Genomic DNA, 26012 nt, shown 5'->3' on the forward strand with positions numbered 1-26012 from the left:
TCAGAGTGAGAATGTTGACTGCATCTGTGTTCAGAAATATGAAAAATATCTTCATCCTATTGATAATGTCTATAGATGCCATCTGTACATCTATCTATCCAAGAGAAAGAAAGAAAGAAATGGAAATATGTTGAGAAGTACAGAAAGCATCACAAGGATGCATAGCAGACAGACACTTAAAAAAGCCCAGTCTGAATGCAAAAAACCCCCAGACTTCTCCTCTGAATCCTTCAAAAAGTATTGGTGCTGAGCTTTATTAAGAAAAAATTAGAGAGTCTATCCCCCATGCTGTTTCAAGAAAAGATAAAAAATGCTGAAGAAAATTTTCTGGTTTTATAATATTTGCAGTAATTCAAATGACAGTTTATTCCAGGAAAGTATCTGATTCCTAAATTTTAGGAAGTAATGTTATTACTCACATTTGCTACGTAAAAAATCATTACCTTTTCCCTAAATGACTGCAGTTTCTGTAATTAACTGCACTTAGAGCTTCCTGTGTGTGGATGACTCTGATCTCATGCTCCAGAAGTTTTACTTTTTTAAACCATGTCTGATGAATACAGAAGGAAATGGAACATAGAAACATAGATTCTTTCAGGTTGCAAAACACCTTTAAGATCATTGAGTCCAACCTTAAACCCAGCACTGCCAACTCCACCACTAAACAATGTCTCCAAGTGCCACATGTACACTTCTTTCAATGCCTCCAGGGATGATGACTCAACCATTTTGTTGGGAATCCTCTTCCAGTGCTTGATCACCCTTTTTGTGAAGAATTTTTTCCTAATATCAAATCTGAACCTCCCTTGGCACAGCTTGAGGCCATTTCTTCTTGTCCTATTGCTTGTTTTCTGGGAGAAGAGATCGACATCCATCTTGCTGCAACCTTTCAGGTTGTAGTAGAGAGTAATAAGGTCTTCCCCCTCCCCCCACTCCCAAGCCTCCTTTTCTCCAAGCTAAGCAACCTCAGCACCCTTAGTTGCCCTTCATGTGACTTGTGCTCCAGATCCTTCACTAACCCTATTGCCCTTCTATGGACACGCTCCAGCATCTCAATATCTTTCTTGCAGTGAGAGGTCCAAAACTGAACAGAGGATTTGAGTTGCAGCCTCACTAGTGCTGAGTACAGGGGGATGATTACTACCCTAGCCCTGGTCACAGGAGTTCTGATACAAGCTAGGATACTGTTCAGACATGAGCAAGCATTTAACGTGGACATGAACATGTTTCCACCTGTTCTGTGGTTGTGGAGGGGAAGACTGAATGCATTCCAGCAAGTACAAAGTAGAGAGGAGAAATCACCAATTAGTGGAACCATGAATAACTGGTACAGTTGAAAGTGGCCATTCCCAAAGTGCAGACTGTTTTTTACTATAACTGAATCACTTGTTGGCCCACATCCCTCCTCTACTTGCTTTATCTTTTACTCTATCAAGTGAACTTTTTAATGATCTTGGGAAGTCTGCTTGACGTAACATTTAGTATTTCACCCATGTGCATTGCCACTCCACTTACTGGAAATCTCAATGAGCTTTAAGCTGCTACCTGCCTCTGATGCTCTGCTGTTCAGGGTTTGCAGGCACTCACTGGCTCTGCAGAATATAGAGCTGATTTGTAAATGGTGATAGACAGGATGATGCAAGGAGATAGCACACAGGAGAAGCAACACACACAAGGGTTAATCAGAAGGGACTTGGACACACCATAGAAGTTTCAAAAAGCCTGTTACTGTGAATGGGGAGGAAATAGAGGTGATGATGAGATGAGAAGGCACCCTTCACAGAGAATGGATGGAAGGGTTTAATTTTTCCTGCTTCAATGGAAAATGATCTGTCAAAATTTTAGAGTACTATCACCAGTTTTCTATAGTAATCAACAACAGAGGAATGATAGTTAATTAACTCTTTTTCATAGTCCTACATTATTCAAACTACTTTATATGCCACATAGGTTATCAGTACATTTAAGAATTCTTTCTTATAGTCCAGTCTCATGTTGCTTGGGGAAATTCGATTTTAACTTCCAGAAGCTCCACATCCTCCCATTTTACCCAGCTGTAATAACATTATCTGCAGTTTCTCCTCATTTCATATGGGGAAATCTCTGCAGACTAGAGATTTAAATGCAAAACCTGAAGTCTAGGATTCAAGGCTTGCTGGCCCCTGCCAATAAATTTCACTGTTATTCCCAAGTTATTCTCAAAGGAAATTATTTAAACTTTGGTCAGAGAGTTTACTGCTATAGCCAAGTGGGTCAGGAACAGCTCTGAAGGAGCAGTACTTTGCTTTACCTTGTGCATATCTTCAGTCTCATTGGTACAGTGAAGTGCCCTTCATAGACTCACCAAGAAATTATATTTTGGAAAGACAAGAGGAGTTCTTGTCAGTAGTTGTCACAGAGCATATGGCAATACCATGCTCAGTGATTAAGATAGGGAACAAAATCAAGTGTTGGTCCAAACACAGAACTTTGCATGTGGGAGAAATGTTGATATTTCTAAACAGCTCTTTTATGCCATCATCAAATTTTAGGGTTTTGGGGAAGTATGTTAAAAATTTAATCTTACATTAGTATAAGCAGCTTTGATAGAGCCTTCCTAGATTTTAATTCCACTGAAAAGAAGAAACAATACTACTTTAATTCTATGTAATATGGAATTTTTAAAATCTTTATTGTATAATGGAGACATTACAACAAAATGGGTAGATACTCTGAGAAAACACACCTATATGTGAGCATCTGTTTCGGAAATTATTGAAATCAAAATAAAGAAAATACTCCCAAAAACTTTTAGATGTGGTAAGGTGAAAATAATTTCAGTAATGCCATGAAATTAGTGTAAAATTATCAAAAATAATGTAAATTAAAAAGCAACTGGGTAAGAAATTCTTAAAGACAGTTCAGAATTGAACACTTCTCAGAATTGTTGTACTATTAGTTGAAATCAATGCTGTATTGTGAAAAGCAGTTTTAATAACTCCAAGTAAATGAAAACCAGAAATGTTAGACCACAACATATTTTAGTAGGAAGTTTGAGAATGCTTTTTTAATTACTATGTGCTCAACAGCATCTTATTTTTCAAAATGCTCAGCTATCTGGGGTGTCTTCCTCTTTTAGCACTGTAAATCACATTAACAGCAAATCTTGTTACTTAATAAATTATTTGTAAATTCTGGTACATCTTCTAGCTTGGGAACAGGCTGTAGTGAGACTGGTCTCTAGGCTACTTTAATTATGTTTTCCATTCACATGATGGAAGTTCTCAGACATCAGGTGCCACCTGCTATGGTTTTTATTTCTACTTTTTTGAACTCTTACCCAGGGCAGTAAGGAGAACATTAGCTGTCATACTTGCAAGGTGTGGTGTCATAAAAGCTCTGCTATTGTATTGCACTTTGAAAGCCAGAACCAAGCTCCCAAAGCTGGTACTCGATTGTGCTTTGGTCAATAATGACAACCAGGAGCCTTTTTTCTTTTTTTTTTTTTTTTTCTGGAAAATCAACACAATTTTGGTTCCAAGACATTGGAAAATACTATTTTTGTTTTCAACACAATTCTCTCTGATTCTTGAGCTTTCTGTTCATTTTTCTTCCCTCCTCTCTTTTTGTTCTCCCACTTTTAATCACAAGATGAATTGAATACCTGAGGCAAAATAAACAGTAAGAGCCAAGCAATGATGCAATATTTGTGTGTCTTATTAGGAACATTCTTCTTTGAGAGCTATGGTCACATTGTGTGAGGTATCTTCATTGCACAACTTATTTTCTGTGAGTACATATAGACCGTTAGCCAGTCAGTGGTGTTTGATTAAGTCCATCCTAGTATGTGATCATCAATTAAAGATAGAGAAAGTAAAAAAGTGTTAGCTGAGGCTTAGAGTGAGAATTTCTCCTTTCATAACTGCTTAATATCTTAAATTTCTCTTTAGTTTTTGATTCAGTAAATCATGTCTTTCAGAGGTATCTAGTAATTCTCCAAGGTGTTGGTACTTAGTCCAGATCATCTGTGGAGGAATCTATTGGGTTACACTATGTTTGATTAGGATATTAGCTACCGTTCAGTTTGGACACTGTGATTTCCCACTGATGTTGAAATGAATTTCTGTTTATAAATTTGATATTACTGTCATGTTCTTTGGGAAGCTTCCAAATAGAAAGGTTGGTTTATATACAACATAAACGATAATGCTTCCAATAGTAAGAGGGGTTTTAGCCAGCTATTTTAAATAGTGTATCATTATCTGAGCTATCACTATACTGTCTCTGAAATATTCACTTATCTGAATAATACTTTTAATTTAAGATTTTTAATACTCTTATATGTGTTTGAGAGATTTTTAGGAGGAAAGGCACAGAGAAGCTTTTCAAGTGAGTGCAATTTGAGACCCACTTATTTCCCATAACTTTCTTTTAGATATTAAAAATATAGGTTGTATGGAGCTGCCAAAGATCTGTAATGAAATGTACAGTGTACACTGTATTATAAATCTATTGCTAAAACAGGTGTAAAAATTTCATGAACCCCAGATCTGGAATTCACTTCAGAGCAGTGTTTGAAATATTCCATTTTGGAAGTTTGTTTAAACTCAAACAACTACACTCTGTACCAGAGTACTGGGGCATTCTTTTCTAATAGCTTATTACCAACCTCCTAGGGACTCACTGTCATGAAAGGCACTATATAAGCTTGGAGAGATTTTTTTTCTTGTCCCATGTGTAGTTTAGATATCATTTGCACTTACTGTGTACTGCTAGTTTACTTCAAAAGAATTTTGAACAAGGCCTGAGGAAAAGATTGAGCTGTGTGCTAAAAAGAGGCAAAAAATAAAATACTCCTTTGCTGTTCTGCTGCGATACATCTGTGCTCATTCTTAGTTTGAATTCAAAATTGATCCTTTTAGCCTTTACAGATAAGAACAAAGTCAGATCATATTTGTTTAAATATTTGGTGGTTTTTAATAAAATAATTTTTAAGTATTGCTGTACTTTAGTCTTTCGCAAGAGTCAATAAAAGAAAAACCTGTTCATTCACCTGAGAAGAGGAGAGCTTGTACAAACATGATTGCTTTTTGATAATATAGACTAGAATACAACTGCCTTTAAACACCTCGATAGAATAACTGTAAGATGAAAAGGGTGCTTCACAGTACTCCGCAGCTGACAAATTATTTTGTCAGCTATGGTGCTTAGCCTTTTAAAATCTGTTGCATGTTCTTTCAAGAAAAAGTAATGGTTAGGGTTCTAAGAGGTATCCAAAACTTTGGACTGCACAGTATTTGTGTGGTTTACATAAGACCTTTAAGAAGACCTAAATATCAAACATGTCCTCAAAAACTTCTGAAAAAATGGCTGCTTCGAATTGGCCACCAAATTATCGAAAGCATCAGATTTTGAAGTCTTGTCTTCTATTATAAGTCTATTAAAGGTTTGGGCTTTTTATTGCTTTACATTGTTGTAGAAATGTGGCTTTTCTTGAAAATAAAATACATACCCTGTTGTTGGATATCAAATAGTTCTGTCACCAATATGAAGGATAATCACAGTGCTTTTGATTGTACTACTGGTCAAGGCTGCTAGAACACTCAGACTGATGTTCACATGTTATACAGGTCCTAATGAAATGACATAGCTTCTGAGAAGTATAATAATCATTCTCATGTCACGCATTTGCCTTTCCTGTACCAGTAAAGTTTTAAAGAGAAAATAACCTAGAGGTCTGAAGATTATACTTTCTAGGTTGATTGGTATTTCTAAGTTGATGTGTTTAGGATAATGTTCACAGGTTGTCCAATACTAGTGTTTGAATATAAGTTAATTTGTTTTGGAAATACCTCTTCTTAACTAACATAAAAAAGCAGACCCATCAAGAGGCCAGAGAGTTTACTGTTGTTTTTAAGAAAAAGACATAATAAATATGAAAACCTGATGTAATATAAGTTACGTTCTCCAACCGCACTCCCATAGTTTAAAAGTTAAACCCTAGACCTGTGCAAAGCAAAAGTGAATGAGACAAAATGCTCATTGTCTTAAATTGCACAAATTAACTCATTGTTCACTTCATTTTTGGTATTGTTTTCCTTTGAGTTGTTTAGTTATCTGATATTGCTGCATTATAGCAGGTAACTACATTTAGGAACTTCAGAAGTTCTGAGCAGTTTTCCCTCCTTCTGTAAGATCTACCAGTTGTTCATTTCTTTGCAACCGGGTCATTTATTTCAGTCGAGTATGAAGTGCGTAGATGTAAATGATATATACCTTCAAAGGAACCTCTGTGATTCAAGATCCTACAAAACCTCCTCTGCACAATTTTCTGTTAATCATTGCAGCCTAGATGGTTAAATATAGCTATAGAAATCAAATATTAGGCACCTTGGTTTGAAAAGAATGTCATAAAAGTAAAAATATTTACATTTTCATATTAATATGTGTGAATGGAATCAGGTTTTGTTAATTTTTCTTCACTTTAAAAACAAAACAAAAATACACCAAACCCCCCAAATTATAAGATTTTCTTACTGGAAAAAATTGTCCAGCTTTTTACTCAGAATTTACTATAGGTTATGTATTTCAGATGATGAGAAAACACGTTGATTCTTTGAACATAAATTATGGTTTTAAAATATATGGAAGTACATTGTCCTAATAAATGATAACTTATATGAAAAAAGGAAATAAAGAACCTGAGGGCTTTATTTAGATCCAGTCTCTTATTGTAAATGATGCTGTCAATTTATTTATTTTTTATAACCTCCAGCAATAGAAGATTATTTTGATAAATGATTCATATCACTGCAATATATACCTTTCAAAATTTCCATATCTGGCAACTAATAGGCGCTTCTTGAAGGCTTCAATAGGCTCCTCAGCCAGATAACATGGCTAAAAGCTGCCTCATGGTTAATTTCATCTAAATGTGGTAATTATCATACTTTGAAGTTATGCCTGCAAAACATGCTTTCACAGAGAGTTAGGGGAAGCAGAGGATTAACCTAGAAACATTCAGTTCAGAGCAGCGTCTCGCCCAAGTAGAAATGTATTTTCCTCCAAATTTTTCAAGATTTTTTTATTAGACTACTTGGTAGTCATTTGCATTACCTTATCTCATATCAACTTCTTCATAGCAATTTAGGAAGCAACAGAAACTGAAACAACTTCATATTTTTAGCAGTAATGGGATAGTCTTGGGTTTGCAGGCAACTTAATTTGGCGGTTTCTACCCTGAAGTATTTCCTGTGTTAGTATTTAAGAGCGCAGTTCATTTGTCCTTCATATATGCTGTGGACATAAGCATTATTCTGCCTTTATTCCACACACTATAGATTATTAGACAGGATGTTAATTTCCTCATAGTCACCCAGGGAGTAACTTCTACCACTGCTCTATGCACCCCTTTGCTTCTGTCTCACAGGATCTCCATGGACCTTAGTTGTAAGATCTCTTAGTTGTAAGAGTGAGACTAATGAAAAAGGTATGTGAGACTCCAAGTATGTTTCTAAAAATGGATGATTTTTGTATCCATTTAAAAACCCTGAGGTAGCAAGAATTATAGAGAAGAAGCTATCACTGAGTATTTCTGCCCACCTATATCTCCTTAATAAAGATTCCAAATCTCTCAGCCATCGGAAAAAAGTCCTACAAAAATTGGCACAAAAATGCTACCTTAAGTGAAGAGAGACTGAACAGCCTAGTTAAGTCTTTCTGGTAGACTTCCTGGCCATGCTGCATTTTGATATAGCTAAGTCATTTAAATTTTATTTAAATCAACCGGGGACAGATTTTGCCTAAATTTGCCTGGTCCATATGTAGGACTGGCTGAGTTTCTCCAGGTTCCGAAGGTGTTAGGTAGGAAGTCTTCTAAACTAGGTCTAAGTTGTATGATTGTAAGATCTTTAAGAAGAGAGTGCCTTTCATTACATCTCTATACTTAGGCTCCTAGCTCATCTTCCCTTGCATTTATGCATCTTAACAATGTGCACATGGTGAGTAACTATAGTTCAGCCAGTACATACAAACCATGATAACTCAACCACATGTCAAATTTCAGGGATTACAATACAGAAATTAAACAAAACTGTTCATGCTCACACAGATTTTTTTTGTATTTACACTTAGCGTTAAATTAGTGTAACTGTACCATGAAAGAAACAGAACTGAATTGAGGCACTGTATCATCAGATGCACTTTGCAGCAAATAAGCTGTTTCACCTCTAAAGTACACACTGCAGTTTTCTATCTATTTATATCCTTTCTATGTTTCATGCATATGTGTTTTTGGTTGTTTTTTTGTTTGTTTGTTTGGTTTTTTTTTATCTTACAGATAAAAAAGAAGCTGCTGTGTCCAAAGAACTCAAAAGTAAGAAACTACTATCTCTTTTATATGCAGTTTCAAAGAGTACATTTCAATAATCCAAAAATAATAGATATTGAATTGTTGAAAATGCAAAGAAAGCAGCTACACCATTTATAATTGAAAAATTATAGGTTTAGATTTCATGTGTCTCTTATTTTCTAAATACATTCTTGTCTTACTTTTAATTCCACACTCTTTTTTGTGACTGACAGTTTTGCCTTCCCCTCTTCCTTATCACTGTCTTAAAAAACAAAAGTTTCCTAGGAAAGGAAATGTCAAATTGAAGTGTCAGCAAAATGTGCTCTCAGTGGCAGCAATTTTCATAAATGAGCTGAGAAGGCTGAGAGTTCAACATGCTGGGGACCACCAAATTTATCTTCACAAATGTACAAGGGCCCTGCCTATCTAGTTACTTCTGATTCCAGCACAGAGACTTCTGAAGAGAGATGGGAGTTGGGCTCTTCTGAAAAAATAACCACAAAATGTTCTGAGAATGTGGCGTCATTAACAGAGGAACACTTACGTCTTCCTTTTCTACAAGTTTGCAACCATCAATACCTCAACACAGTAAGGACAGTAAGACAGTTTCTCTGGTAAGACTTCATCTGCCCAGCTCTCTGTTCTGAAAGTATAGTATATAGGAAAAATATAGAAAAACTATGGGGCTTCAAAATCTCATTCAAATTCATGATTAAAAAATGCACTGACTTTCCATTTATGATCTTTCGTGACATGAATGGCAGATTAATCTCCTGACATCCTCGGTTTTGCAGCAATTTATTAAAAGATTTCTTTTGGCAATCAAGGAAAGCTTATACATTTGCTTCTTACTCAAATTTTGCAGGAATATTGAATAAAAATTTCAATAGACTTATTTTACAAGTAATGGTCTGTTAGTGAAATAACTTCCTGTTTGCAAGCGGGTCTTAAAGGATCTAATTATTTCGGCTCCCAAAGAGGACCTACAGGAGAGCTGGAGAGGGACTTTTCACAAAGGTATGCAGTGATGGGACAAGGGGTATTGACTTTAAACTGAAAGAGGGAAGGTTTTGATTAGATATTAGGAACAAACTCTCTACTGTGTATCTCCGTGTATCTCTATTGTATCCTGCTGTGAGGCACTGGAACAGGTTGCCCAGAGGGGTTGTAGATGCCCCATCCCTAGAAATGTTCAAGGCCAGGCTGGATGGGGCTTGGAGCAATTTGGTCTAGTGGAAGGTGTCCCTGCCAGTGGCAAGGGAGTTGGAACTAGATGGACTTTAAGGAACACTAGATGTGCCTTCCATTTTATGACACTTTTCATGGCAGAATTCCACAGCAGCTGTCACAGCAAAAAGTCCCAGCTCCACCATGAAATTTGCAGCTGAAACTAGTTCATAAATATGTAGAGTCATTAGCACTTAAATAATTTGTGAATTACAAACTGAAAAGTGTATGCTTGCAAAAGAAAGATTAAAACATTGGTTAGTTTTGTTTCAGTGCTACTGAAAATTTATTTAAAAATTAAATAAAGAAATTTCTGACAAAACATACCCTTAATTTTATTTTTTCTCAACTATAATTATTTCAGTTGCTCAGAAATTAAATATTTTAATGAAAAGAAAAATCTTTGTAGAATAAAAAGGGTCCTAACCTAGTTTCTTTTCATGGATGTTAAGAACAAAAAGTAAAAAAAAAGTCTCACTGTCCACCATGCTCTAGCTCAGAGCTCAGAAGGGACTTGCAAGAGTCCTGTAATTTTGTATTGAATCCAACTTGACACTTGTAGAACATGAAAGTTGGATCTCTTATTTCTGCCAGAACTGGCACTTAGGAAAGTAATACTAAGTACATTCTTCTTCAAGGTCTTCTACATATTTCCCTGAAGGAGGTGTGAGCACCCCAAGTAATTACAATGCTGTGATAATAACTAAGTTAGAATATAATTATCTGCTGTGGGGTTTTAAATGGATGTAAACAAAACAATACCACACATGCAAAGTATATTTTGTTTTCATTCTGTTTCGCAAGACAGTCTATGCATCTTTTATGAACTTCTCAAAAGACTGGAGGGAAGAACTCAAGATTACATTCCTGATTTAGCCATGTTTTTTTTTCTTTGCAATAACACAATGGCAGATGTGAAGATTAACTAACATTTTTTGACAATCTGTAATTCAGCTTGTGATTAAAATCATTAGTTATTTCCTCTCAAAATACTGAAATGTGATTTTTAATTTATAGGACCTTCTAGTTGATACACAAAATCCTTTATGACAGTTGGTGGAGTTTTCCTTATTGATATTCATTGAATTATTGTGGTTTAAGTACAGTCTGTTTTGTTAGTTCCTGAGAGCAAAAGCAATTAACTAAACACTAGTGAAGAGTAAATAAATCTAGTAAACTACTTAGATTCTTCTATCTAGGGCTGAGATTCCCCAAATCCGCTTGGGGATGTACATACCCTTCATCACTTGGATCTTCATTCTGCAAGGACATGTTCTACCAGCAAAGAAAGTATAGTGCAAGTGCACTAAAATATACTGCAAGTGGACTTAAAAGACCAGGAACAGAATTACAGTTTAATGGCCTGTGAGGGCCTGTTTCTGTGCTAGGAGAATACTGTTGTTGCTCTTTCAAGTGCAGGATCAAACACGGAGATCTTCTCCTAATGCTCCTCCATTCCTCAGGATGGAGAGCCAAGTCTGTGGATGTACTTTGCAGAAGTAGCCCAATTTCACCTTTTCTAACCAGGGAGAGATTCAGATTAGGGGAAAGGATGGCACTGAATGGCTGTGAGATCCCCTGAAACACCACTGCTGAATTCACAGGAGTGAATCGTCAATACCTGATGTAGGCTAGTTCGGGACCTTCTGCTCTCATAGCTGCAAGATCAAATGCAGAGATGCCCAGCACATACATGCTCCCTGAGGGGCAAGGCCATGCTGGAACCCCTACATACCTCCTTTCCTCTGCTTTGCCAATAGATATTGAATTACTAGGCAGAAAAAGCTAAAATAAGTGATTCAGTGCCTAACAGCCAGAGCTTACTAGCCCTTCAGCTTGTAAGGTTATTTTATTGTTACCCTTGAGTTTATTGAAGACAGCTCCTCTCCCTTTGGGTAATCTCTTTGTTTAATTCTTCAGGGAAAAAATTGCTACAGGTTGTACCTCATTGGAAGCCTTTCCTCAGATTTCTGTGGGTTTTTTATTATATAATACTTTGTAATAATTGGTTTAATTTGTTGTTTCTTTGTTTCTTTGTTTGTTGTTTTTTTTTTTTTAAGAGCCAGCAAAAGCTCCTGCAGCCAATCCAGCTATCAAAAAAGCAGCAGCACCAGGTAAAGGAGAAAAATGTTCTCATACAATGCATTTCTTATACTCTTGAACTAGTTTATTGCATCATAGCACCATCTGCTGGATTGCACAAAAGCCACTGTTTGGTTTTGGGTTTGGGGTTTTTTTAATCTGTTTCCTCTAAATTATTGTGATAATTTGTACATTAAATTTTTGCTAAGAACAAAAATATTTAGCACTGATTTATGACATTATATTTACTTTTTGTCTTCCCATGTCAACCGTAAGGTTGCAGGAATATTGAATAAAAGTTTCAATAGACTTATTTTACAGGTAATCGTCTGTTAGTGAAATAACTGCCTATTTGCAAGCACTTCTTAAAGGATCTATTAATTTGGGCCTCCAAAGGGGGGCCAACTATTGGGTCCTAACTATTGGGTCATTCTGTAGGTCTTGATATTAAAAAAAAAATAATCTGAATGTAAAGACTGATTTTAAAAGCAATATTTACAGAAATTACTTTCCTTGCGAAGCTATATTCCAGCCCTTTAAGAAGAAGATCTGATTTTTCAAAGTGCTGCTCTCGCAGTAGGTTTTCAAAATGCAGCTTTTAGATAATAATAATAAATATGCACTGAAAAGACAAGCAAACTTTTTTCAATAAAATAATGTCATAAATTCCTACCTGAATTTAGATTGGATTGTAAAAATCTACTACTTTTTTTTTATTTCTGATCTCATCTGCTTCAGAGCCATCTTCAAAAAAGCCACATCTCATTTCTGCTTAATTAAATAAAACCTAATATAATTAATAACAATCTGAATATTTATTATATTTGTAGTTTGACTACATTTTATATTGATTATCAAAAAAATGCTCAGGAAATCCCCATGTGAAAGTGTGGTCAGTATAAAACTATAATATTATCCTAGCCCAAAGCAGGGCAGCCAACACTGCACCAGGCTCTGTGCTATTGAGCTGTTTCTGGTGCTGGTATTGCAGGAGAGGCCAGCCCACACTTCTGCTGCTTCTTGCCTCCAGCTAATCCCACTGTACGGATTTGGGATCTTGTTATTTCCTTTTTTTTTCCTTTCTTTAAGATTATTTTCTGGCTCTCTTTGTAAAATTCAGAGCATGTCTGTAGTCTATCTCAGAGATCTGTTCTGATGAAAGAGAGAATAATGACTTGCACCAGTAGGGGTGATTGGGAGTTGGTCAGGGATCAGTGCAAACCAGGAGCACCTTCAGTTGCCTCTACCAACAAAGGACATGTAGTCTGGACTCACAGTTGATGCAGGCTATTGCTCAGCTGTAGGATATACTGTGTGAAGCTGGCCTAAGAAGCACCATTTCCCTGCCAATGCTCCCCATCCCTGCCTTCTGTGTTTGCCACCATGTTCACTTGTGCTAACACAACTGGGAAAACAGCGTAAATCACACCATTGCCATGCCTTACAGCTAAAAACTATCCCAGAAATGTGTATGTGACAGGGCATTGAGTCTGGCTCCACACACATTTATATCCATGTAACTGATAATTTCTTAAAGCAGCTTTGTTCCCCCAGTTGTATAGCTAGACCCTTAGATGTTTGAACCATTATGTTAGAACCATATACTTATAATTAATTCATTCCACCTGCTTGCTTCCAATATTTGTGTTCATTTTTGAAAAATATTCCAATGAGTCTGCTTGTTGGCATGAATGGTGATGACAGTAATCTGCTTAAGACAAAGAAAGGGGGAAAACTGGCTTCTTATGGAAAAATAAAATAACTTTGTTCTGACACATTTCTAATTATTTAGTTTACCTTAAAAGCAATAAAGAGCAGTAGGCTCTGACTTCTACATTTTTGCTTCCCCTCTAGTTCTCTGAAAACTAATTTACCACCAGAATAACTCACCATAGCAAAATATTAAATATGCTTGTTTGGAAACATTGTAAGTAGACTGTTGCCTATTAGCACAGTAAATTAAATACATTATCCAATTTCATATTTCATTTTCTTCCTCATATCTTATTACATCACAATCTGTACCCAAGAATGCCTAAAGCTGAAGGTTTACTCCTCTTAACAGACTGAACAGACTGACAGCACAGCTGGTCATCTTACGGTGCACCTACATCACATATGTTCCTGATCATAATGTCACTGGTGAAGAAATCCCTGCCTAATTCAATATGCACTATTTTTATCTCCATATATTTATACAGAGAAAGCAACAGAAATGAATATGGAGTTTGGAAGTCTATGAGAACTTCCATATCTGGAAGGTGACAACCGCTCTAGGAAATCAGCCTTAATGAATTTCCATTACATGATTTTGAAAGTGGATACGTTCAAATATTTCCAGTTTTCTCTAACTGGAAAAAATTACCTCTTTGGCAACCATCAGAAACTGGGCTGGAGAGGCCAGTATTTGGCTGTAGAGCAGAATTGTTTCATAGGTGTATGCAAATGTTCTGAAGGAAGAAATCAGAGTTGAAGATATTTCATTACACCAGTCTTCCTCAGTTACTCTGTCACATGCTGTCCCCATCCCAAACCCTGCTGCCATTTTCTCTTCTTTCTCCACAGTGCCTTGTCTCCTGAATTTTGCCAGGCAGGACAGGTCTGAACATGACCTACCCTTACAAGATATCTGTCTACCCTTTTTCCTTGAGGACAGGTGCACGTTTCTTTCACGGGTTTTCCTCAGGCACTCTGTGTGTGCTGGGCCCAGTAGGTTCTCTGAAGGGTTTCTCAGAGCCAGGGGTGTAGGTGGTGAGCAGCTGCCTCATCCTTTGTCAGGACGGGGAGGGAAAATCCTCTCCCTCTCATCCCTGTGGAGGCTCACCTGGAAAAAATTCCCACACCTCAACACTTATCATGCCTCACAGCTATAGCTAATTCTACTAGGTCAGTGGTCCAGCTGTCAGCGGTGGGGCACAGAGTCACCACACCTCATCTTGGTAAATTTTCTGGGTTTGTTTTGTCATGGTAAGGAAAGCAAGCACATGGCGGTGCAGGACAGGGCACAGGCTCAAACCATGCAGAGAGCATTTGCAGCTAAACTAGCAGGAGGGTGAGTGTGTTCCCCAGTAGGCAGCAAGGAGCCTTGGTGCCACTGAGCCTCAGGCACTCCCTTAACTGGGGTGAGGGTTGAGAACAGCTCATCTGTGACTCCATCTTACGGGATAACCTAATATCATAGGCAAGACTCATGCACCTTCTATAAGCAACAGTGATAGCTTTCCCCCTGATGATTTGCCTGATTTAAAAATCAGTTCTAACTCCTTTCAACATTGCAAAAATTAAATCCTAATTGCAGTTTAGAATTTCCCTGGAATGGTCTTGAAATTTTTAATTTAATTTTACAGTATGTTTAACAGATTTTGTACTGTCACTTAACTGCCTAATTGCGGGTTTTTAATGCCTGATTTTCCCCATCTTCCTCTCCTCATACATGCAAAAAAAAAATCTTATTCTTTTCTCCCTTTGAGTTCATAACAAAAATCTCTTTTTGAGCACAATTTCTCCCTTGAAAATCAATGAAATTTAGTTTGGATCCAGAAAGAATAAAATAAATGTGACAGGCAATAGCTAAATTTGAGTGCTCAGATGTCAGCTGCATCCAATCTCTCAAACTGACTACCAGTTGTGCTAGAATTATTATTAATTTATCATGCCTTTGATCATTCCACTGTTGGTAAGAAGCAGAAAGAGAACATTATATAGAAAATTATACAGGAAATGCCTTCATGGTATAAGTACAGAATATTAGAATGCAGACTATAATGAAAAACCTCGTCAGAGGATGTGTTGAAGAGGTTCAGATCACCCTACCTAATGCAGGAAGAACCACTGGTTCTAGTGGTAATGGGCAGTATTTACTTAGCAGAGAAATTATTTTATTTCTTGGTTCAAGGTAAACAATGCAACTAAAATGGCAGCAGGAAAGCTATTTCCATAGTGTATAACCAGTGCTATTCTACATAAAAAGGAAGAAATAACAAAAGTTTATGGGACAGTAGATGTGCTTTGAAATGTTGAAGAGGTTTATTAAGGAGCTGGATTGTCTTTTAATTGGTTGTCTTTTAATGATCACTTATAGGACAGAAGTACATAGGAAGAATGCTAAAACCATGAAAATGTTACAAAAAATTAATAAAATTCAGCATGTCTATTGAATAATTTATCAACACAGTGGAACGGGCAAAATTATAATGGATTGCTTTTCAGGTTTCTCAGACAGGTAACTCTCTCAAGTCACACATCTTGGGATTTATTTTACTCACAGCACCACACCCTCTGCATCATCCATCGACCTACCTATTCTCACCTTATGTGACTACACGTATCTTCTTGTGTAGTCAGTAAAAGAGGAGAGACTTCAAAAACCAGTATAATTTTATGTTACACACCCCCTGTAAGTACTTTTAGAAAGAGGAAAAGGAGATGAATAGTTTATTTCTCTGTCTCTCTCACAGTATATGGACATGGCCCTAGTAGGTTTGCCATCCCACATTCTCCTTGGGCTCTTATGTTACATAGTGCCTCTATGTGCCCTGAAATTTCTCTCTATAAGCAGCCACTGCACCTGGTTAGAACATCTCTGCACATATTTCTGTCATGCAGGTGTTACAAAGAAAATTATTCTGGAAGCTGCAGTAGTCTGTTCAGTTTTCTGGTCCCTGAAGTTAACCCTCTCAGTCTTTTCATAACATAAGAACAGCCATTCTCAGGGTTTATATTCCAGGTTTACAATCTAACTCCTGAGGACCAAATATTAGAGGTAACTTATTGATGGCATAAGGACAGGCTTTGCAGTTTATTTCTTTATAAAATAAATACACTTAACAGGTGCTTATGCAACAGTAAACAAAATAATGAAACCCTACCTGCATTAATCCTGCTGCTTGGGGTCCTTGGATTTAGGTCCAGGATCATTCTGTAGGTCTTTTGCATCATCAAGGCTTTTTTTTTTTTTTTTCAGTCCATATTAGCATAACTCTTCCTCTTTCCCACCTTAATTGTTTGGGAAATTAAACATCATATCTTCTCTGACTTACTAATTTTCTTTTTGGTTTTAAATGGATAGTTCCAGTCTTGCCTGTTTTTTGCACAGCAGTTGGGAATTATCTGGTTTCAGTCACCGGCAACCTGCCAAAGGATAGGAGAACCTGGGTCTTGGTTCTCACCTGTTTGTCCTACGGTGCTTCCGCTGGGCTTTAGTGAAGCCTTACAGCTGACTCTGCTCCTGATCTGTCAGGAATGCACTGTACCCTCAGCAGCTAAAACCTTGCTGCTATTGCAGTAGTCCATCACTCAGCCACTTAATATCTGCAGGAATCTATTATGTGGATGGAGATGTATTCCACAAATCATTCCAACCCATTGACATTTTCATCCCAGCTCAAGTCTGAGAAAATATTACAGAACAGGATGTCTTAAATGGTTCACATGATTATGTAAGCTGAACTCTGAATTCATCTAACTCTGAATAGGAAAGGAAAAATGAATTATTGACATGTCACAACAGATGCCCTGAAAGCAGAAGAATTTTCTGATGTTAGAAGATTTTACTTTACAACCTTGAATTCTTTAATTATAGGATTTATTTAAATGGAGCATGAATAGCTTATTTTACACTAAGCTTTCTCATCTGAAATCCAGTTTTTATTCACCAATTTTTTCAATTATTTTTGAGTAAATGTCCTGAAATCCATGTTATTTTTGTGACTTTTACTAAGATGTTGAAAAGCCCAGTCTCATAGCTTGGTATTTATACTTTCCTTACAGTATTCTCTGTTTAAGGATGATAAAGATTTAAAATAATTTCAAATACTTCCCTTCAGATCACAGTGTCTGTGAAGACACTTGTACTAAAAATGCAGCCTTCTTTCTTTTTTTATTACCAGTTATTTGATATGCACCAAAGTACTGCCGTATTCCTAACACAAAGCAACATTACTTTAAGAGCAAGGCAGGGGGAGCAAGTAAACTACAAAACCGACTTTTTTTCCATACACAAAAGTAACAATAATGAGAATAAAAGAGGGTCAAATTAAGTGCTATTTAAGTACAAATCCGAGTTAAAAGGATTATTTAAGTGTCTGCTCTTTACAGAAAAGGCATTTTAAGGTATTTTGTTCTGAAACTGGCAAACTTTCATAGCCCTGAACTTTTTCATGATTTAAGTGCACTTTTGTCAAGAATGGGGCCAATTTTGAGCAAGAAATTAACATATCTTTAACTCCATCTTGAATCAACAAAGAATTCAAGGGCATGCTTAAGTTTCGTTGATTAGACTATCGCATACACTATGGATATGATTATCTTCCCAGATAATAATGTTTTGAAAGTGGTGCCACCTTTACTTTGCTAAAATGGGAATAAATGGGCCTCATCTTGTTCATTGAGACTGTTATGAAAACATCACTTGATTTACAGGGGAGCAGTGGTGTGGTTTACTTTCCTATACCATATATGGTCATACTACCTCTAGAATTTATGACGTTCACTTTTGATGTCACTGCTTTCTGCCTGTGAGGAAAAGCTATAGACCAAATAGAAGAAAATGAAAGTACTTAATTTCCTCCAGGCCTCTTTTCTTTCTTTTCTTTGTGTAAAATTTTTCTCAGGTATTTCCCAACATGGTAGCAGAATTCTCATATAAATATGCTGATAGAGAGAATTGTCAAATGCTTTCCTTTCCTTCACAAAAATTTATCAGAAAAACTGTTTGTTACCCCCCTCAAAAGGTGATTTATAGAGGAACAATTGTATGTGTGGCATGATCTCACCAAGTAAGGGATTTCCTATCTCTGTTCTTATTCCAGAAAGAAATGTATTTGTTCAGTTCATTATCTTTATGAATCAAAGTGTACAATGGTGGTGAGGTTTTCTACATTGATCTAGAAAGTAAGAATAGGAGAGAATTATAGCAGAACACATTCTTCTTGATAGCAGGAGAAATGGAAAAACCTAGTTTGATGCAAGACTTTCTCATGGGGATTATCTCAGATCTAACAATGTGACTGAACTCATATTGCAAAATTTCCATTCACCAGGAGGAACTAAAGGCATCTTCCTTGTATCTGGTTGCTTATGTTCACAATACTCTTAATGAAAGGATATCTTGGAGAGCTTTACCACTCTGTTTCATTTGGTTTTAATTAAACAATGTGATATGAAGGTCTGAGAAGGGAAATGACAAGCATATAGCCTGTAAAACCAAGATTACAAAACTATAAGACTAGGCTAACTTTCTGCTGTCTAAGGATTTAAGTATTCAAGACACTGCATAGAATATGACAAGAGTGACTGAAATATTTGTGGTAAAAGTTAAACAACAGTACAGCAGTTAAACACCACTTCTATGCAGCTGCTGAGTGCAAACAAAACGGTATTGGTTAATTGACATGTGGTGTATGACACACAATAGCAAAACCACTTGATATGCCATTTATTTAAACTTTTCCCAATCTGTGTCATTCCTCATACAATTTTTATTTTCCTGAACACTTCTTGAGCATGAATGCTCTGTCTGAATTAAGAGATGACACATGCACACACACATGCATACATGTGCACACATAGCTATATAAATTATGTGGGATATCAATTTATTCTCTTCTAAGGGACGGCAGAGAGTCCCAGTTTGTGACTGTCTATCGTAGTAGTAAAGATTAAAGTGCACCACAATGAATTTACCAGCCTAGATGCTTTTCAGCACCATTTGTGCTTTGGGGAAGAGTGCAGAAACAGGTTCAGGTTCTCTTCTATCTTCCAGCTACTCTGGATTGCCTAGGAGTATGTTACTAGTAATGAAAAAAACCACATTTATATGGTTTTATGGGTATCTAATACATTACCAGTTCTCATTAAAAAAAAGGAAAAGTCATTTGTTTAAAGCATCAGAGCATATAAAGATGGTGAAATGTCAAACTAAACCAAATCTGAATTCCATGCATGGTAGAAAAATATTATATTACCAACAAAACTTCCCGAAATAAAAACATGCTGTACAGTCTCATATACATGCAAAAATGGTTAAATATAAAAAGAATGACAAATGTCATGGCAAATGTCTAATGTTTCTACAGTTGGCAATATCCTTTCCTACGTCATACTAACTACTTGGAAGTAAAAAAAAGCAAAGAGAAAGACATTGAGATCAAGCAATAATAACTTGTAACAAACAGGAAAGATCTAGGTCTGAAGTTTCTTGAAATTTATGGCTCATGTAATGAAAGGTTTAAGTTTGTTCCATTCAAATTTCAAGGCAGGAATCACCTGAAATTTCCTGACATGTCAGATTTCCCAGAAATGCTTGATGTCAAATTCCATGTTATTAATTTTTATAAAATTTCTTATAGGAAAGGATCTCATTTCATATGCTTCTGGAAATCAAACTATTATAAAGGAAACTCTATAGGATTTCCTTAATGTTTGAAGTTTTAAAAAATAAAGCTAAATAAATGGATTATTTTATACTTTGCCAAAACACTTGCCGAGTGTTGTTAGTATCATACTGTTCCCTGATCTCATGAGAGCTGACAGATCTTAGAATGAGAGGAAAAAATAATTGCCTCAGAACAACTGAAGGCAGAATTACATTTCCTTCAGTTTCCAGGAAGCTATTCTGAGTAATAGCAAAACAGAAAACTGCACAAAACCAATAAAAATTCTCATTTCATGGAATAAATCCTAGAATATCTGCATGAAAGTGGGTAGTCTGAAGAGTACTTGGGCTACACAAAACCAAACCTGCAGCTGTTGTTATAATTAAGATCGAGTCAGCCAAACTACTGAGTCCCAAACTTCTCAGATTTTACAATATTTCTCATCCTTGACCTATATAGGGTTGCCACCCAAGGTAGAGTGCCATCAAGGAAATATAATACTTATTCAGGCAATAAACCATTTAATGTAAACTTGCTCTCTATCTCTATCACTTTTTCATATTGCTGGGAAAATCATATTTATGACTCATTGCTTTGATGACATGAACCTGCTCCATGACCATTTCCGCTAAATCCCCCTTCTTGTTTACAATGTGTCTATCAAGAATCTATAATAATTTTCATAAATATAAGTTTTATAATAAATACACTAAAACGGGCTTTATATAACTATATTAAAGCTAGTTCCATTATTTCAGTCAGCTAGTCTTAATACTTTAAAGTGTACATTTTGTCTGAAAGATATTGTTTTTGAAATTGTGATGAAACTACATAAATATTTTTGGGAAAAAAAGATAAATTAATCAGGATTTTTAAGAACTCAGAGCAAAACTTTATTTTAGAAACTATATTTTTCTTTAAAATGTATGTAATATGGCTCTTCAAATGGATTTAAAGCCCTAGAAAAAAATGAGGTTTTATTTCAGAGAGAATTTCATGAGTTGCTTGATATAAGCTTATTGGGGGTGAGAGTATGCTGTAATGACACATTTGTTTCAAACTTAACAATTGAGGGGCCTGTATTTTAGATTAGTATGCCCTTTCTAATATAAATTACTTTCGCAACTCTGCATGAAGTTTACCTCTTTTAGTTGCCCACTGTGCAGTCAGTATTAATACTGTGCAGTCAGGATTGATTATTAATTAATATTTAATAGGAGGAATATTATTCATATTAATGTTGTTTATAAACATATTTAATTTTCTATTGGCAGGTTCTTGTTCCTTTTTGCTTATTCAAATGAATGATAGCTCAGATTTATTAATAGGTTTGTGAGGATGCAACATTCAGAATCTCTTTGAACATAGAACTTTATGTCTTGATTCTAGAGTGGAAACTGTTGAAACATTATTGTTGCTCAACTGTATATCACAGCATTAATACAGATATAACCTATAATAAACATGGAGAAAATATAGGCATCAGATACTGGTAAGCGATGAGCATGTATTTAAGAGTATTCACCTCGGGTCCTGTGTGCTGTTTTGAGTGCCACAGCATAAGAGAGAGAGCATCCAAAGAATGGCTATGAAGATGGGGAAAGCTCTGGAGGGGAAGCCATACCAGGAGCAGCTGAGGTCACTTGATCTGTTCAGCCTGGAGAATAGGAGGCTGAGGGGAGACGTCATTGCAGTCTACAATTTCCTTGTGAGGAGAAGAGGAGGGTCAGACAGTGATCTCTTCTCTGTGGTGACCAGTGACAGGACCCAAGGGAATGGCCTGAAGTTGTGTCAGGGGAGGTTTAGGCTGGATATTAGGAAAAGATTCTTCACCCAAAGGTGTTTGGGAGCTGGAACAGGTTCCCCAGGGAAGTAGTCACAGCATCAAGCCTGCCAGAGCTCAAGAAGCACTTGAATAATGTTCTCAGGCACATGGTGTGATTCTTGGGGTTATTCTGTGGAGAGAGAGGAGATAGACTCAGTAATCCTTGTGAATCATAGAATCATAGAATATTCTGAGTTGGAACTCAAGAATATCCCTTCCAACTCAGGATATTCTATGATTTAATGATTCTATGATATATCTTGTGATCAGTCAGTTCAGATACTCTTGAATTTAGGAAATGTTCCTATGTAGATCCAAACCTGCTCAGCAGAGCCTTTCCATATGCTGTTTAAAAGCATCTGCAGACAGAAAAAACTTAACTATTTTTTCTGCTACTGTGAGCATCAGCACTGACTGGTAGATGATGCTTGGTGTCTGAGAGAAACATTCAGTCTCTCCCCATGGCAGGCTGCCTGCTCCTTCTGTGAGGAGGTTTTGAAGCATATCCTGGCAGGATGAAAAGAGCTGTTACAGAAACTATATTAAGAAGTTGTAAATCTCAGGCATAGCTTGATAGAGGGTACAGAGTTTAGGTGGAGGAAGCTTTTCAACTTCAGGTTTTCAGCTCCTGTTTTGATGGTGAGCTCCAGTGAGCAGTCATTTCTTCCACACTGTGCACTCCTGTAAAGGAGGCCAGGATCCTGTCCCCTTTCCCGTGGATGTAGAGTACAGTGGGTGAACTAGATACTCTGCTTATTCTCTGTTCTCTCCAGTGAAGACAGACAAGGACCACAGGTGTCCTGAAGCATCTACAGTTGCAGGCCTCCATTTAAACCACCCTGAAGCAAAACTGCCGATGTTTTAACCTACACTGTTTCTGTAGTTTCCTTTTAGCACCTTATTATACAAGTTAAATGCTTTGCTGTTCATTATCAGGAGCTAATCTCAGCCTGTTTATGCAGTGGGAAAACCACTGAAGAGACTGATTACAACTATAAAGGTTTTATTTTGACATGCAGGAAAGCAGAGAAGGGCTCATCTGAGTTGAGAGTCCAAGGGAATGTCTCACATCCAACCACCACTAGTAACATGAAAAATGACTGTCCAAGGCAATTAAACAAAGCATTACAGGAAGAGAAATATAATCTTTACTTTTTTTTCTTTTTCAGAACCACACAAGAAAGAAAAAGCGATGGAGTCTGGTGAATATTCTCTCCTTTTTATCTTACCTTTTAACTATCCTAATGTTTTAAATTAAATAATGTCAAAAGTCAATATTTAATTTTTTGTTTGTTTTTACAGCCAAAACAGCAAAGAGAGAAGTAAAAGTACATGGTAAGACCTGTGGAATATTGTAAGTTTTAGAGTCTCATTTATCTGGTTTGATTTTCAGTTGAGACAGGATTAGGTAGAAGGATAAAAAAAGTAATACCATAGATAAAGATTCCCTGGTTTAATAAAAGTAACTTAAGCAACTGAATTGCTGTGGAGCAGACATGCAGCCATTTGGTCTTCTGGAACTGAGATCTGATCAAATACTGTTGAGGAGCACAAGAGGTCGGTAATTCTTAATTTCAGTTTTTAAAGGGTTTGTCTTTTCAAGGAAGGGGGCTTACTTAAAAGTTACAGTAATGTAAATGGATGGAGAAACAAAAATAAAATATAAGATTCAGAGTGTAAAAGGGAGGAAAAAAGTAGATTGTTTAATATGTTTTTATTCCAAATACCCATGCATTTTATTGGTTTATTTTAGAGCAGCTAGATGGTCTTATTTCTAACTGGAATCCGCTTCTCAAGTTTATCCAAATCTGGGAGATCGTAAAGATTTTCAACTCCTTTTACAGCTAAGCTTGATGACTCATTCATCAGATGACTGCATTTTCTCAGACAGAAATTCTGAGCAAGAAATACCTACAATAGACAGCCAATTTATAGAAAAATGAATCTGTTCTTTTCTAAAGCATAGAAACTTACCACAGTGCATCAGAATGAAGGTATAAATAATGAAGAAAGAGAAATGTGGTAGTTAAATTAATTTGGATTTAGTTAATGTAATTATGAAGAATAATAAATTATCTGAAAAAACATATTTTCGAGGAAGATTTGTATAACTGGATCCTCCTCTGTATCCGAAGTTTTCAATAAAATAAAAAAAAAGGAGAAAAAAATCCTTATCTTCTGCTAAATTACTAAAGGTGTCAAAAGATTTCTATCTTATACCCTCCACCTCTGTTTAATATGTGCTCATTCTGAAACCCATATTGTTCCTTTTCTCGTTCACATTATTAAAAATAGTGGAGCTATTGAAGCTCCATACATAACTTATATATTGACCTTGTTTTCCATTGCTCTTAATCTGCAGGTTAATCAGTCATCTGCCATAAGACTATCCAAACAAGCAATGTATGTGTGTCAGTTTTTTCTACACAAAAAAATGAACTCCTGCTTCTGCATAGATAGCATAGATAGCATATTGACCACGAGAAGAGATGTTAGGATCAGTCTTAATTTCTTTATTCATTTACAAAATTAGTGCCTGAGAATTTTCTTTTGTTTTATAGGATCTGAGCAAAATCCGAAGTTAAAAGGTGGGTAACTGTGTTTGTTTTTAAAATAGAAATGGAAGAAGATTGTTGTTAACTTTACTGTTAATGAAGAAGGCTTCTTGTGAAAAGAAGTTGTTAACAGGTGTGACATTTAAAACAAACAACCTTTTAAATTATAATGGCTTCTACCTTGCAGCATCTCAAAGCAGGTGCCTTTTCCTAGAGTTATTCATAGACTAACTGTCAATCTCCAACTATATCAAATTCAGTTTCTAATCCTAACTCAAATCATCAGGCTTTTGTGAAAGGCAGAAAGGAGAAATAACCGGTCTTCTATAGAGACATGACACAAAGACTAATATTTCTGTTTCTGTCAGTCCTACTGCAACACAAACCCAGTGACAGAAGTGTTGTTTTCTTTAAGGAATGGAGTTTTACAGGGAGGTTCAGTGAACCAGATTTTGCCTTCCTTTTACACATGAACTGTTGATGACAGAAGGGGGGAGGTGTGAGAGCATCAGTGTTTGCTTCAAAGGTTGCTCCTTTCCACAATGCACAGGGAACTGGGACTGGTGAGAAACATTAAGGACATAAGTTCAAGTTGAGTAAATATGGAGTTGTTGACATCAGTGTCTGACTTTTTGCATATGTACAATACTGACCCAAGTAGTCAGGTTGCATTGCAAGAGAGTGCTCTTCTGGAGCATGAGGTTGCAGAATCACAACTGTGGAGATTAATGTAAGGAAATCAAAGCTGATACATTATTCCCTTTATTGGATGTTTTTTTAAGTTCCCTGCTTTATGGCTAAATTCATAATGTTGTCATTGCTCTGCAGCTAATTGTATTGAGCAAAACAGGAACCAAATTTAAGCATTTGTTCTCTTCATACTCCCACCAGACAAAACACAGAAACTAAAGGGGAAAAAAATGTGGTATTAAGCTTTTGCATTTTTAGCAAATTCTAGAAAGCCAAAGCTGAATATAAAAGTAGTCTTGCCACTATGTGTGACTGAATGAAGGTTGAAAAAAGGTGGATAGCTTTTGATTGCTTGAAGCCTCTGAATAAATTTTTTGATTTCTTCTGTAATGCTGCAGTATGCAGGACTCATCAACATTTCAATATCTGTGAACCCATTTCTGTCAAACCTGTGACCACCACAGTCTGAAAAGAAGTGAAGCAATTATTTCTTACAAAATTAAGTCCCTTTCAGTGAACTTGAAGTTTTCTTTGGTCACTTTTGGAATATGTTGTCACATACCTTTTGAAATTGTTATCCTAATGATGGTATTTGCCCTTTTATTAAATGCTACTTTATTTAGGTCACTTGTAAAGTTTACAAATAGAGTTAGCAGGGGTTTTCAAACTACAGAGCATTTAACTCTATGCTTTATTGCTGTGAGTAGCCTCATTTTTTTCATATTTCATATTTATTTAGATAAGAAGCAAATATTTGCATATGCAATAGGTCTTCATCATGCCACCAGCATTTTGAAGGATGGAAGTGAACTCTTCCTTATGAGCTCCTGAATTAAGGGGCATTTGAAAAAAAACTTTTAGGAACTTCACAGTTAATTAAGGATAAATAGAAATTTTGGGTTTCGCTTATATAATACAAGAATAATTCT

General features: G+C 36.2%; 1 protein-coding gene across 10 annotated transcripts in view; it reads left to right on the forward strand.

Moving 5' to 3' along the window:
• Positions 1–26012, forward strand: part of TRDN (triadin) — a 224279-nt gene that overhangs the window by 126446 nt on the left and 71821 nt on the right. For all 10 annotated transcript variants that reach the window (XM_051792113.1, XM_051792115.1, XM_051792118.1 and 7 more), the window contains 5 exons: positions 8318–8353; positions 11617–11670; positions 23008–23040; positions 23141–23173; positions 24400–24426. In XM_051792113.1, the coding sequence (XP_051648073.1) occupies positions 8318–8353; positions 11617–11670; positions 23008–23040; positions 23141–23173; positions 24400–24426 (183 nt within the window). The remainder of the gene's footprint in view (positions 1–8317; positions 8354–11616; positions 11671–23007; positions 23041–23140; positions 23174–24399; positions 24427–26012) is intronic.

This window comes from Manacus candei, unplaced genomic scaffold (genome assembly GCF_025592945.1).
Source record: "Manacus candei isolate 608988 ecotype Guabito, Panama unplaced genomic scaffold, ASM2559294v1 h1tg000034l, whole genome shotgun sequence".
NCBI classification, from domain to species: Eukaryota; Metazoa; Chordata; class Aves; order Passeriformes; family Pipridae; genus Manacus; species Manacus candei.